Raw genomic sequence first — 13,445 nt, 5'->3', positions numbered from 1 at the left:
CAGCAATATGTTGCTGCACATGCATATTTCAATAAAAAATAAAAACTGAAATAAGCTCGGGTAAATAGTTATAATCATATTTTCCAGGTTATTTTGAGAAATGGTTAAAATAGCAGCTTTTATAGGGCTGATCGCAGCTTTCCTCACTGTGGCAGGTAAAACACAATATTTTTAGTTAGTTTAATAAATGCTTATATGAAACATTAAAGTGCACACAATATGATATAAGATATAGTATTTCTGAAGCTTGTTTTGTGTCTGCTTTATCCGCCAGTTCCAATAAAATAAACGCTGAAATGATAGAAAAGTTTTAACAAGTTTTAAACCTCAATTTTTTTTAGGATTTAATTTTTTATTTTCCTTCGTAGATGCGCAGCGTCCCACTTGTAATAACAGAGCACAGAGAACACCTTGTGGCACAAGTGACAGGGAAGATGAATGCAGCACAGCATGTTGTTTTGACGCCACTTTGAAAAGGCCTTACTGCTTCCTTACTGAGGAGGCAGCTAGAGGTCAGTATTCCAACCGATAAGATTAAAACAGATCTGTGTCATGTTATAAATTATAGATTTTAAATAGTTTTGGTAAAATTCTCCCCTATGTAGAACCTTATAACGGCATTATAACCAACGAAAAATTACTAACTATAAGTATAATAAATATGTATGTTTCCGGAAACGATTCCTACATCACTTTTACTTGCTTTCTATACCCTATTATGACATGTAGCAAATCGTTATGAATTTTTCAGGTAGATCACGGGCATTAAACCGGATGAAAGAACAGGCAGAGGGCCGGTTACGCGAAGTAGAAAAGCCAGATAACTTTAACTCTGTCACGGAGCAGGCGAGAGCATTAACCGGAGCTGAACCAGTAGGTTTTCAGAAAAACAACCATTACGTTTTTCACAATTTTTTTGCGCATTTTTGACACAGCTTAACAATAAAAAAAGTTTTCCAACTTCACTGATTACCAAATGTCTGCTCCGCAGGAAATTACCGGCAGAGTCCAAGCACGTGGCTTAAACTTCGGAGGTGGCAACAGCTTGCTAGGCTTTGCTCTCGATTTTCCAGCATGTGCTGTGCCCACACCTTTTTGTCACAGGTACCCAAGATACTGTATTCAAAATAGCCGAGCCATAAGTGCAAAACTGACTTAGTTATGTTTTATAAAGTGATTAACTTATTTCGTAGCTTTTAAAAAGTGTTTTATATTTACAGGACGCGTTGTAATGTTCAAAATCCAGCTGCCGAGTTTGACCCAATAGAGTGTTATAAAGATCCATCCTGTTGCTTTGACAAAGATTTATTTCTTTACAAAGCTGTTTTTGGGCCTGGATACATGGGAGGTGCCCCTGTCTGCTATAATGGCCCCACTGCCTCTAGATACAGGTACTTGCGTATTACAAATTTTTTATCATTTGTTGTTTAACTATTAAGTTATTGAAATTTCATTAACTGAACAATTTTTATTGGTCAAAATCATTGGATTTTTTGTTGTTAGTGATACCAAAGCAACTTAGCAGACTATCCATTGTCGTTTTGATTGTTCGTATAGCCTACGTAAATGAATTGTCTTTCACCCATTGTATGTTGCCATTTGTCAGGCAAATCGCTGCAAGCATTCAACCATGGAATCCGTTTTTTCAAGAAGCTGTGGTAAATATTTTCGAAGATATTTTTGACACGGCCTTAAACTTTCAACAACAAATTATATGCCGAGTTACCAGTTTACTACCCCAAGGATTTGGAGTAGTAAAGTGTGGTTGGGAAGGTGAGAAAAAATTGTTTACAACTAAATGAAGGTAGATGTTTACAGCGTGTTTTAAATTAATATAATCTTGAGTGTTTACAAACCATAAAACTGTTCTAAACTTATTTGATGATCTTAATTTATAGGAATCACCAAGCTACAATGCAACCTGAAAGGTTGCTGCTACAACGATGACGATGACCGCTGTAATTATCCTACAACACTGGGTGGACAGCTGGTAAATCAACCTTACAATCCTATTGGAAACTTCGGCTTCGGAAATCTTCCGTCACAGGAATATTATCCTGAGCTAATCGCTCAAACTCCAGATGAGGCTGTTTGTCAACCGGTATGTTTGTCTTCGTTGTGTATTTAAAACTTGGTATATTTTTGATGTTTGGTATAATATTTGCCATTTGTACTAATTGTCTGACAATTTTCTTTGTTTTAGCCTTTCAGTCCAACTTTTAATCCCAACATTTTCCGTCGATTGCCCTGCCAATGCAATTCTGATATATCCGGTTACACGTCGCTTTTGTTCAGATGTCAAACCTCAAACTGTTGTCAAAACATCCTTGGCCTGCTTCCTGAATTAAGCGGTTTTGCCGCATTAAGTGGTGGTGTCCCGCCAAACCTTCTTACTTCCAATCCATTGTTGACGCCAGTTCTGTTTTCACAAGGGTTCTCCAATGTAGACTTTACAGATTTTTTCTGTCCCTATTTTTACTTCCCGATTCCAGGGTTTCCAGATCTAGATGATTTTACTGACAACTGTTGCACAATACACAGCTGCTACCACAAAAAGATATCCGTAAGTGATAGGATTTGGGCTTTTTAACCGAACCGGTTACTAATGTATACTATACGATTATTAAACAATATTATTTTTCGTCAGCGAAAATTCAGTTTTCACAAACTTGGTCAGCGCAAGTTTAAATTAATTATTTATTTGAAAATAAATGCTTGCACATCACAAACTGAATCCAAAATTGCTAAACCAAATATGTTCTAATGCAGGTCTTCCAGCCACCACCCTTTGTACCGCAAGCAAGATGGGGAAGTTATGGGCCATTTGGACCTTGCCAGGGTTGTGGTTCTAGTGCAACTCAAACAAGATCACGTCAGTGCCTACATTCAGATGGACGACAATCAGACACCTGCCAAGGGTCTGCGGTCGAAACGCAATCTTGTGTAGGACCCCCTTGCGCAGCCTGGGGCGGCTGGCGACCGTACGGTAGTTGTAGTGTTGCTTGTGGTTCTGGAGGAACTCAAACACGATCTCGTACATGTCTTAGCAATGGCCGGCCATCAGGTGGTTGTCCAGGTTCATCAACTAGTACCCGCCCATGTACAGGATCATCTTGCTCTCGCTGGGGCCCATATGGACCCTGGGGTAACTGCAACGCCCAATGTGGTGGTGCTGGAACGGAAATCCGATCTAGATCTTGTATCGGAGGAAGTGGCTGTCAAGGACCGAGGCAGGAATCGAGACAATGTAACGGTCCCCCTTGCTATAGAGTTGGTGCGTGGAGACCGTGGAGTCCATGCACAAGTGAATGTGTTCGTTACCGAAGCCGTGATTGCCTGGATAGGAACAATCAGCCAACTAATCCTTCCAATTGCTTACCAAACCAACTGAGTCAAGAAGGGAGATGCACTGGTGGTACTTGCTTGCCAACACCGTCTACTCCATGGGTCGTTTGGGGTGATTATACCCAATACACTCCTTGCACTAGAACCTGCGGTCAAGGTACACGAACCAGGGAGAGACCATGCTATTATCGAGGCAGATCTAACTCACCAATACATCCACAGTTTTGTATTTGTGCTTACGGAGGGGAGTTGCAAGAAAGTCAAACTTGTAACCTTGGCCCCTGTAAGTATATACTCTATAATTGCCATAATTTTGTGTGTCAGTGCTGCTTAAAACTGTTTTATCACATATGACCCTTGTTTGCTATCGCCCTGAAATATGAATAGTTTTGTTATGCCTTGTGCGAATCGAGCTATTTCTTGGGCTCTATTTTTTTAGAAGCTCATTAGTGAATGTTTGAACAATATTTTAGGTTTTGCAACCCAACCAACGCAGTATTTTTGGGGTGATTTTTCTGCATGGACAGTTTGCTCACAACCATGCAGTCCTGGGCAAAATCAGCAAAGATCTCGTCGATGTTTCCGACGGAATAATGCTGGTCAATTGATTCAGGTAAAATCGAAAAAATATTGACAGAAAACACTTTTTGACCGCTTTCCAATCTTTTCTGCAAAACCGCTGCGGCCTATATGACTGTTAAAATTCATGCGGAATGTAGTGAGCGAGAATGCTCCTATTTGAGTCCCAGTAAAGTATAACATAAGTCGAATAAAAAACATTTTGTGGCAGGTCAACTCAAACTTATGTCCGGGCAGTGACGTGGAAACTCGACCGTGCCCAGCGTGTGGCCTTCCTTCTTGTCCTCCAAATTACTATTGTTGCGAATGGTCGGCGTGCCCCGACACGTGTGGTGGAACTCGTGTACGATGCAGGTAACACACATGTAGCATGGAGTGAAAATCTACACAACTTTGTCATTGTTTTCGGCCTAGGCAAGATCTGAAACAAAGATCACTGTTGAATTAGAAAATCTTGTTTATAAACGAAGGTAACCACATGCATATCTAATACTCTTTTTACTTTGCAGATGTTTAAATCCAACTTGCAGAAATGAACAGCCAAACTTTGACCGTTATAACTGTCCCGCTTGTTAGTTCCAAACAACGTTTGCATTGAATTGTTGGCTGTAAAACCAATAAAGTTGAATACTGTAAAATACCTTTTCTGTGAGGAAAACATTTTGCGCCTGAATAAAATTTCTATATTGTGAAAAGAAACAATTCATACAGCAAAATTTTATATAGTCAAGGTGATTTATAGTTGATCGGACTGGGACAAAACTGTAGAACTTTGAGCCAAGAGAAAAGCAAAATTCCTTTTTTACCAAAAAAAACTTTTATGGCAGTAACAAAATTAAAGATTTTGCTATTTTAAAATCCAATTATCATAAAAAGTAAACAATGCAATTTTTCTCTCTGGTTGCTTTCAGAACTTAACAACCTTCAAAACGTATTTTAATAGCAATCGATTTTAGAATATTTTGAGACAAACAGCAAAAGAACACACAAAGAACAGCAAATTAAAATATGGGAATTTAAACTAGAAATGCGAATCAAGGCACGGCAGGCCATCCATTTTCTGTAAACAATCTTTTACTTCATTTCTCTGGGTTTCTCTTCATCCAACCAATGAATTCATATTAATAATAATCGGCTGCTCCAAAAAGTAATACACTGTTGACAGTTAACATATTTTGCGCGGTACTCTGAAGTCGAGGTATTAATAACAAGGAACTGACAAGTTTGCAAAGCAAAACTTACTTGAGCAGTAACAAAAATTGAATTATACGCTTGGTCGCTGTAACTCCATTTCAAACACTTGCCTATCCTATTTTCTAACATATTCCAAAAACAATCGAGAACATTCACTTTGCATAAAAAAACGTAATGCAGTTTTTTTAGCTCTGGAAAAGTGCATAACATAATCTCAGTACCGCTTGCTTGGTTCCAACTACCCTCAGGTTAAGTTTGAGTTTTACTGAAAAAGGAACGCAGCTTTGGTTCGATTGTCATACGGTCTCAAATGAATGTACCAATAAATCAGTACTTTTGTTTTTGATCATTAGCGCGGCTGGAATGAACAATTGCTATAGTTGCTAATTGCTATTAGCACGCGCTAATGCACGGGGAAAATGATAAAACCAAAAAAAGGCTTAAAACGAAAGGGCTTAACTCTTTTCCCTGTTTTATCTGTTTTGTATTAAAACGCAACTGTTGACATGCCACGACGTGATACTGATGTGTCATACCACAAGTGCGTCATCTTGTGATGTACATTCTTATCGCTTTTAATCACTAGACTGAGCCATGATATCGTAGTATAACTATGACTACATATCCCGGCATATAACGTACAAAAAATTTTATCCGTTTTTTGAAGTCAACTTGTTTTGCGTCGGTTTATGATAAACAGGGTTTGTGAGAGACATGGTGTTTTGACTCCCGTAAACGGGCTGTAAAATTTAAGAATCAATCCACATTTTAGAAAGAAAAATTTTGATTACTGTTACTATAAACCTCTTGTCTGTTAGTAAATGCTTGCTTTACGCGGATAAACCAAAAAGTTAGTTTTGTATAAATTAATTGACTTTGTATTTTGGGTTATCGTGTCTTCTCCGCAGTAGAAATACAACAAAACCGGTCAGATTGAGCAAACATAACTTGGAATATTAAATGTATCTGTTATGAATCTCAACTCTCTTTTGAAGTTACTCTGACCATTAAGAAGGTCTATGCCCTCATCCAATTAATGTAACCTGAGATTAAGCGTAATCAAATAGAGTTGCACAATAAAAAAATAAATGATTATATGGCCCCAGGCTATACGACACCCATTAACTACAACAGTATATGACGAGTAAGTCTATTTTGTGCACAGTGCTCTCGGTAAATGTTGAATAAAGACCTACCTCAAAGGTTTTTTCAAAGCTGACAACCGTGAGCCTCAGTAGTTAGCTCCTGACACTTTTGATGGCTGCCACGCCTTCTCTTTAATAGTCATTAGTCGAGTAAGCACCTACGGCGAAAAGTTGTCGTATTGAAGTGGTAACACTGGTAATTTTTGGAAACAGTGATGATAACAAAACCCGGTTCGAGCAATAACATAGGCGTGAGTGTTCAGTGAACCAGATCAGCTTGCAGTAGTCATATACTCACATGTTGGGTAGATAGGATACAAAGAGTTCACAAAATAAACAAGATTTGTAGTTTGTGTAGGTTTCTTACAAACAGGAGTAATCACATATTCTCATGCAGATATAATAAAGACTGTCGTATTTTGGACAATGTTTGCTTTGCATGTGTATTAAAGTTAGTCAATATGTACATCATTGCACTTCTGCTCACGTTCCTCACAGCATTTGCAAATCTTGGCTCAGGTATGTATATATGGTATGATATAAATTTGTGATTCAAAAGTGGTGTAATAATTTCATGAGACTCGTTGTTTTGCAAATTGCAGTGTCGACGCAAGGCTGGTATACGGAACTTGAAAAGCAACTGCAGGCTTCACATGGCATTCGGTTACCTGACAGCATGGATCCTGTAATAAATGCTGGCTTACTGCAAAAATACGGGTTGCCCAATGTAAGGCAGTAATCTTGAAATGAAAATGTTTTTTATTTTGACATATAACAGAGATTGAAGGATTGACGTGAAATGAAAAACGTGTTATTCATTGCTGAAAAAGCAAATTATAACCAGAAAATTTGAATGTAGTAACTATGTGTCGCCTACTGTTATCAATCATCCAAAGTTAATAGATTACACCATCTTTTAGCGTAACAACAAAATCTTACAAAGATAGAGAACCTACATTGTTTGTAATTGTTCACATATAACTAGAAGTTTAAACCACTATTATCAGTTTGTACACTGAACAAAACAGCTGTATATGTTCCAGATTGCGTAGCACACTTATAGTATAAACAAATATAAATGAGCATTCGACAAAAACTTATTGACGTAATTGGATTGTATTTGTAGATAAACATCCAAAAGACGAGCTTGGACATATCTCTTTTAGCTGGAGAAAAGTTACCAAACTGTCCAGTCAGAGTCCCAATCTGCCAGAGGTAAAGGTAAAACCTCTTCACCGAAATTGGAAACTTAAAAATATAAATGTATCATTTTATTAAAATCTTAGAACAAGATGTGCAAGGGACATTCCCGAAGCCGAGACTGATGCGGGGGTTTGTTTGAGAGATCCTAGATGTTGCTTTGATGATGACTTGCTTTTGCATAAACGAATGTTAGGAGATCATTACATGGACAGCGCACCAGTTTGCTATTATGGTCCAACTTCGAAACGTTATTAGTAAGCAAAGATAGGTGTTAGCAGAATCCTTCTCTTAACCTTACGATCCGTTTAATCGCCTCACTTAAACGTCACACTGTGAAACGACAAATGTAAACAAGCGCCATGTACGGTTATTTAAATTTAAGGTTGTGTATATCAGGTCCTGCAAGCTGATCATACGCAACTTGTGCATTTAACTGACATGGTTTCGTATCTGAGAACTCGATACAGTTAGTGATGTTTTTAGTGACATTGCAAGTCGAATCCAACCCTGGAATCCATTCTTTCAGCAGACCGTGGTGGACCTTTTCGTGTCAGGTTTCAACAACACCATTGACTTTAAGCAAGCAATTTGTTCCGTGAGCAACAGATTCACACATACACTGATCCGACAAACTGTATGTGGTTGGATAGGTAATGACCTTGTTTTTGTAAAATAGCTCGATCTAGCAAACTCAAAAGACCTTTGTGTGTAAAAAATACGAAACGTCTTAAACTTGTCGATACAATAAAATGAAGTTAAATTTGCATATTTGACCCTAAACGTTAGATAGTCGAATGATAAATACAAAACTTGTGACAAATGGTACTTAATAGACGGAGAACAACCAGATTATCTTCTCGATAAGAGCTATATCATATTTCACGACCAGGTATAACAAAGCTGGAATGTAGACTTAAAGATTGCTGTTTTGACGACATAACTGGTGAATGCAATTACCCTAACCTAAGGCTAAGCAAACATACTGACATTGCGCTATCACATCCCGAGCTAATAGCAGAAAGCAAAGAAGACATGGAATGCTCTACGGTGAGTTTTAAGAACATCTTTGGGTAAAATGCAATGTTAGGGCAATGTTGCAATGTTTACTATTATAAGAGGAGTCGTCCTAGATCCCGTTGTCAAATATCTTTACATTCCATAACTGCACACAAGCTTTCATAAGCATCAGAAAAAATACAATTAAAGATAATATAAATTGCGTTAAAGTATGGTGTAGCGCGAAAAATATCCTTATAAATCAAACAAATTTTACTGAAACGATTTTCTCGGAATAAAATGTGAATAGTTTTACAGGACTCGGAAATCAAGCCATCAACATTCCGCCGACTACCTTGCTTGTTTCCGAGGACCAGTGACTTTAATCTCACTTATACTCTACAGTGCCAGAGCTCTGGCTGTTGTAGAGACTTTTCGCCCACAGTGAACAGATTACCGTCTGTCGAAGGCGTAACTCAAGAACTCCTTTTCGAATTGCAGCAGAAAAGCCCAAACTTGCTGACGGGAATAAATAACGACAACCTGTTGGCATACTTAACTCTGATTTCAGGAGTACAACCGCGGGTGTCAACTTATACGAATAACTATTGTCCGTACAAATATTTCCCTTTCCCGGGTCTGCCTAATTTGAGCGATTCCGTGATTGGTTGCTGCTCCCACTACATTTGCTACCATCGCAAATTCGTGAGTAAAAATGTGAAAAGACAAAATTAATTTGTTATGATTCAGACATATTTTTGTGACTGTACAGACACTAGACTATTGCAATTAAACAGAGTATAAAAAACAAGCAATTGCTTTGGAAATGTAGCTGTTAACCCAAACAAATCTTTGAGTGGTTCAAATATACTTTAATATCATTGCAGAAGCCAGTACCGAGTTCGGTGAACTCCCCGGTTTTAGCAAGAAATGTAAATTCTGAATCTAATTTAACACCGCCACGAGTTCAGGAAGTTGGGAGTGCCTGGCTTTCATGGAACAGTTGGTCAACCTGCTCACATAGCTGCGGATACGGAACTCAGCAAAGAGAGCGTCACTGCGCTAAACATGCTCCACCAAGAGAGATATTGCCCTTTACAGAGTGTGACGGTTTGTCGAAAGAAACACAGTCCTGCTCAAAAAACTGCACCCACATTGCAGTCAAATGGAGTACATGGCAGGCCTGGGAAGACTGTTCTGCCAGCTGTGGAGCTGGAAGACAGCAACGACGTCGCTACTGTATATACGATAGCGAGCCTCAGGCTGCGGCCGACTCAAGGTTGTGCCACGGTTCGCCAGTCGAAGACAGTGTTTGCAACGGATTGAGCTGCCCCATTTGGGATAAATGGAGTCCGTTTGAAGCTTGTCAAGCTTCATGTGGTAAGCCTGATACTCAAACGAGGCATCGTTTGTGTGTAATAAATGGCGAGGAGGTTAACGTTGACTTATGCGTTGGCAAAAGCTCTGAATCTCAAACCTGTTTCACAAAAGAAAATTGCGTGGTTATAAATGAATGGGGACCTTGGACTGACTGCTCAAGCACTTGCGAGCAGGGAATTCAGCAACGAACGAGAGCTTGCTTTAACAGCACAATAGCACCAGATCAAGATTGTTCTTTCAATATTACCGAAAACCGTAACTGCTCGCGAGGACCTTGTCCAGCAAAGGTTATAAACTGGGATGACTGGGGAAGCTGGGAATACTGTTCAGCATCGTGTGGAGAAGGTCGTACAAAGCGTAACAGAGAATGTGTTTTAGTGGAAAATAGTGGTGTCATCGTGCATAGGTCTTTGTGCGCAACATGGCTCTCTGACAACCAGCACGAACAGCACCGAACTTGTAATTTGCGTTCCTGTAAGTTTTCGGTGTAAATCTATTCATAAAGAAGATTAACATGTATTTCAAACAATAACACTATATTATTCACAGTACGAATAGCGTACTGTAACCTCCACGACTTAACATTTTTATTACACCAAGAAACTATACTTTCTAACCCCGTGAGTAGTGACAGCTATAACAGACTATTAAATTTATTGCAATGTTAGTCGAGCTTTGCTCTCCAACTATATTTTTATAAATAGGTGATTCATTTCATGAATGGACGTCATGGTCAGCATACTCTACCTGCTCAACATCGTGCGGTGGGGGCATGACCTTCTCGGTTAGAAGCTGCGTTGGAGCGAATGGGCAGGTAAATAGATGTCAGTTGAGATGCGATAGTAAACCTTAAACAACACTACATCGAAATTGAGTAGACTTAATCATAAGCGATATACAGGGTAGGTCTGAATAATTGATTGTTCTGTCGATGGCAGTGCATATATTTTGTGGCTTTTACTGTCGTGCTACTTTTGGCAGAATTTGCAGTCATTTTAGGCCTTGGTAATAGGCGTGAGATTGGGCTATAACCTATTGTTATTAGGTCAGTTATAGCGTAGATGCGGTAACACAAACACATTAGTGACGATGGCTCCGCGGTCGCTCAATAATGAAATTTACTGCGGGAAAATTTATTTTTGTTTACAGATTAGTATAACTGATTACAAATACTGATAATCAAAATATTACTACGAAATGTATTGGGATAAAATATAGTGGTGTTGATGGTGGGTGAGATAGATAAGTGCTGAGATAAAAGATTGTTAATGATTGTTGTTTCCCCTTGCAAAAGGTTAAACGTCGTAGAAAATTTATCTTGAATTATAGTAAACTACAAATTATTACCTCAGAGAAGGGAGTGGAACATGTATTTAAGACTGGCCGTAGGGGTCGCGAAATTTTCCTTCTTATTATGCTGTAGAAATGTTAAAATGTAATAAATTATCATTTGCTGCGAATGAGATAATCTTCGGTGAAACCTTTACACGCTATAACCAGTTTCAAACTGTATTCAGAAACATATGTGCTTTAGGTTTCACCACACAATTGTCTTGGTGCATCAGAAAAATTTCGATCCTGTCATCAACCAGCTTGTGCTATCTACACAGAGTTAGCCTCGTGGGGGCGCTGTTCAAAATCATGCGGCGTTGGAATACAAATAAAAACCAGGTTGGAGAGAAATGACAGTGGTTTGATAAAATGAAATATGTTAGTTGTATGATTTTGTAACTTTCGCACGAGTGCAATTTCTAGAGAACTATATAAACGTGGCTTCTACTCGTTCTATCCACAGTCTGATTTTTATCCCCAAATATGACATAATTTGAATTGGGTGCGTATTCAAAGAAGATTGCATTTTCTTTCACGTGAATCGAATGAGTGAAAAAAATTCAAACATGTCAATAACTCTGACATTTTGGGATACTTTTGAGAGTATGAGTTATTAGAGATCAATGCTTCTTAAAAGTCAGAAAATTGCTCCAACTTCCGAAAACTAACATATGGTGTCCCACGAACGTATAAACTACTGCGTCATACTGAGATATATGACGCGTAATCGCGCTGAAATCATATACTTCGGTAACTCTGGCACTTATCGCTCTTGGATGACATAGCCCCCGGTATAATTGATATTTTACGGTGACCGATTGCAATGTTATATTCGAATAATAGCGCTTGTCAAACCGTATAATTTAGTGTAATGTCGACCCATTGCAATGTTATATTCGAATAATAGCGCATGTGAAACAGTACAATTTAGTGCTAAAATATTTTTATCATTTATAGAAGTGTATAATGAAGAACATCTGCTCTATTCAAAACACATTACGTTTGAAATCGGCGGTAAACCTTTATAACGCCACCACTTGGAATAATCACGATTGAAGTGGTAGTCTGTACAGTGTACACCAACGCGCGATCACGTATATACTGTATAAACCTTTTGAGCATAAAAGTTGTCCTAATATTTCATTCAAACATAATCGACTGGTCATTCACGTGATAAAGTGTAATAAATTCGTGATGTTTTATTGGTCTTTGAACGTTGGATGAATAAAATTAAATTACATTTGAACTGTATTCTATTCTATATGATATCATTATATCCACTGTATTTCAACAGAGTCATAGCCCATGATTTTTATGTAAACTCAGATTATTATTCATCGATAGGTGCGTTATGGACGAAAGTTCAAGTTGTTTACCAAACTCAATGGACTTTGAAGCTCGAAACTGCAGCCTCGCCCTCACTTGCTCAAATTAAACAAGATTGTTGTGAAGTAACCAACAAAGGTCAGGGGTCATGTGTCACAGAGGAGGCCGCATCGGAACGTAATAAGGGGGTTTCCTGAGAAGTCAAGCAAACTGCTTGTGCCAGTAACAGAAGAATCATTCGCTGGAACACCACTCAGATGACGAGTTCATTTCTTTGCCCAACGGGGTTCCAGTAAAACCTGATTTTAATATGACAAGTCTGATTTTACAACCGCTACAATCGCCAAAAGCTATTTCTCTTGCTTGTGTAAAGAGGGTTTATTCGTTTAAACGTTGCATTGGTATGTTAATACCGATCTATGTAAGTTTTTATACGCCAACTGATTTCGTTAACATTTCGAGTGCAATCATGAATGCTGGAAACGTTTTGATAGCGAAAAGTGATCGCGTTGGTTTAGCGCTGTTGTGCGTTTTTCTTCATTTCATCTAATCGTAGCGAATATTTTTCGCTGTTAATCAAGGGAAGCGAAAATATGGAACAAACCGTTGTTATGCAGCACAGTGAAAACTTTCCCAATTTGAATATAGTATTTGTTGATATCAAGTTTTTTTCACGCTTCACTTTAAAGAGGTTTCAATGCAAAAAATACAGATATGTAACGTAGTGCCAAATATTGCTTTGCGCAGAAAAAATTGGAAGGAAATATGAACGTGATTACTATTTAGGGCAAAATTACCGTTAAATGTAGCTGGTGTCAGAGATGCTATTAAATCCGCAAATAAATAATCCATAAACCAGTCGCATTCGAAGGAAACCAAGGTCTCCGATCAATTGTCTGCAAACTAGAACGACCGTTGCCCGGTAGGCCTATGTCTGATGTTTGC

The 13,445-nt window shown here is 38.5% G+C and overlaps 2 protein-coding genes across 2 annotated transcripts; both read left to right on the top strand.

Annotated features, from left to right (window-relative positions):
• Positions 1–4,626, top strand: LOC143468767 (uncharacterized). Its single transcript, XM_076966153.1, has 12 exons — positions 1–155; positions 369–512; positions 752–873; positions 992–1,104; positions 1,221–1,391; positions 1,607–1,773; positions 1,899–2,101; positions 2,204–2,563; positions 2,770–3,628; positions 3,819–3,958; positions 4,136–4,278; positions 4,434–4,626. Exons 1-12 carry the CDS (start codon positions 101–103, stop codon positions 4,498–4,500), a joined length of 2,544 nt encoding a protein of 847 aa, XP_076822268.1. The 5' UTR covers positions 1–100; the 3' UTR covers positions 4,501–4,626.
• Positions 4,627–6,608: 1,982 nt separating this feature from the next.
• LOC143468761 (uncharacterized) lies at positions 6,609–13,224 on the top strand. Its single transcript, XM_076966138.1, has 11 exons — positions 6,609–6,782; positions 6,866–6,990; positions 7,390–7,478; positions 7,550–7,720; positions 7,950–8,116; positions 8,356–8,513; positions 8,781–9,167; positions 9,350–10,316; positions 10,547–10,656; positions 11,377–11,513; positions 12,519–13,224. The coding sequence occupies exons 1-11, from the start codon at positions 6,725–6,727 to the stop codon at positions 12,607–12,609; spliced, it is 2,460 nt and encodes an 819-aa protein (XP_076822253.1). The 5' UTR covers positions 6,609–6,724; the 3' UTR covers positions 12,610–13,224.
• The last annotated feature ends 221 nt before the right edge of the window (positions 13,225–13,445 follow it).

This window comes from Clavelina lepadiformis, chromosome 8, assembly GCF_947623445.1.
Source record: "Clavelina lepadiformis chromosome 8, kaClaLepa1.1, whole genome shotgun sequence".
Classification (NCBI taxonomy): domain Eukaryota; kingdom Metazoa; phylum Chordata; class Ascidiacea; order Aplousobranchia; family Clavelinidae; genus Clavelina; species Clavelina lepadiformis.
This window is presented reverse-complemented; position numbering and strand designations above follow the sequence as displayed.

What these genes read in the sequence shown, in the direction of transcription:
- LOC143468767 (XM_076966153.1), top strand. Translation starts at nt 101, where the DNA reads ATGGTTAAAATAGCAGCTTTTATAGGGCTGATCGCAGCTTTCCTCACT. An exon ending in CCCACACCTTTTTGTCACAG is followed by an intron (nt 1,105 to 1,220) that starts GTACCCAAGATA and finishes TTATATTTACAG; the next exon opens with GACGCGTTGTAATGTTCAAA. An exon ending in CCCACTGCCTCTAGATACAG is followed by an intron (nt 1,392 to 1,606) that starts GTACTTGCGTAT and finishes GCCATTTGTCAG; the next exon opens with GCAAATCGCTGCAAGCATTC.
- LOC143468761 (XM_076966138.1), top strand. Translation starts at nt 6,725, where the DNA reads ATGTACATCATTGCACTTCTGCTCACGTTCCTCACAGCATTTGCAAAT. An exon ending in AGAGTCCCAATCTGCCAGAG is followed by an intron (nt 7,479 to 7,549) that starts GTAAAGGTAAAA and finishes TTAAAATCTTAG; the next exon opens with AACAAGATGTGCAAGGGACA. An exon ending in GGAATACAAATAAAAACCAG is followed by an intron (nt 11,514 to 12,518) that starts GTTGGAGAGAAA and finishes ATTCATCGATAG; the next exon opens with GTGCGTTATGGACGAAAGTT.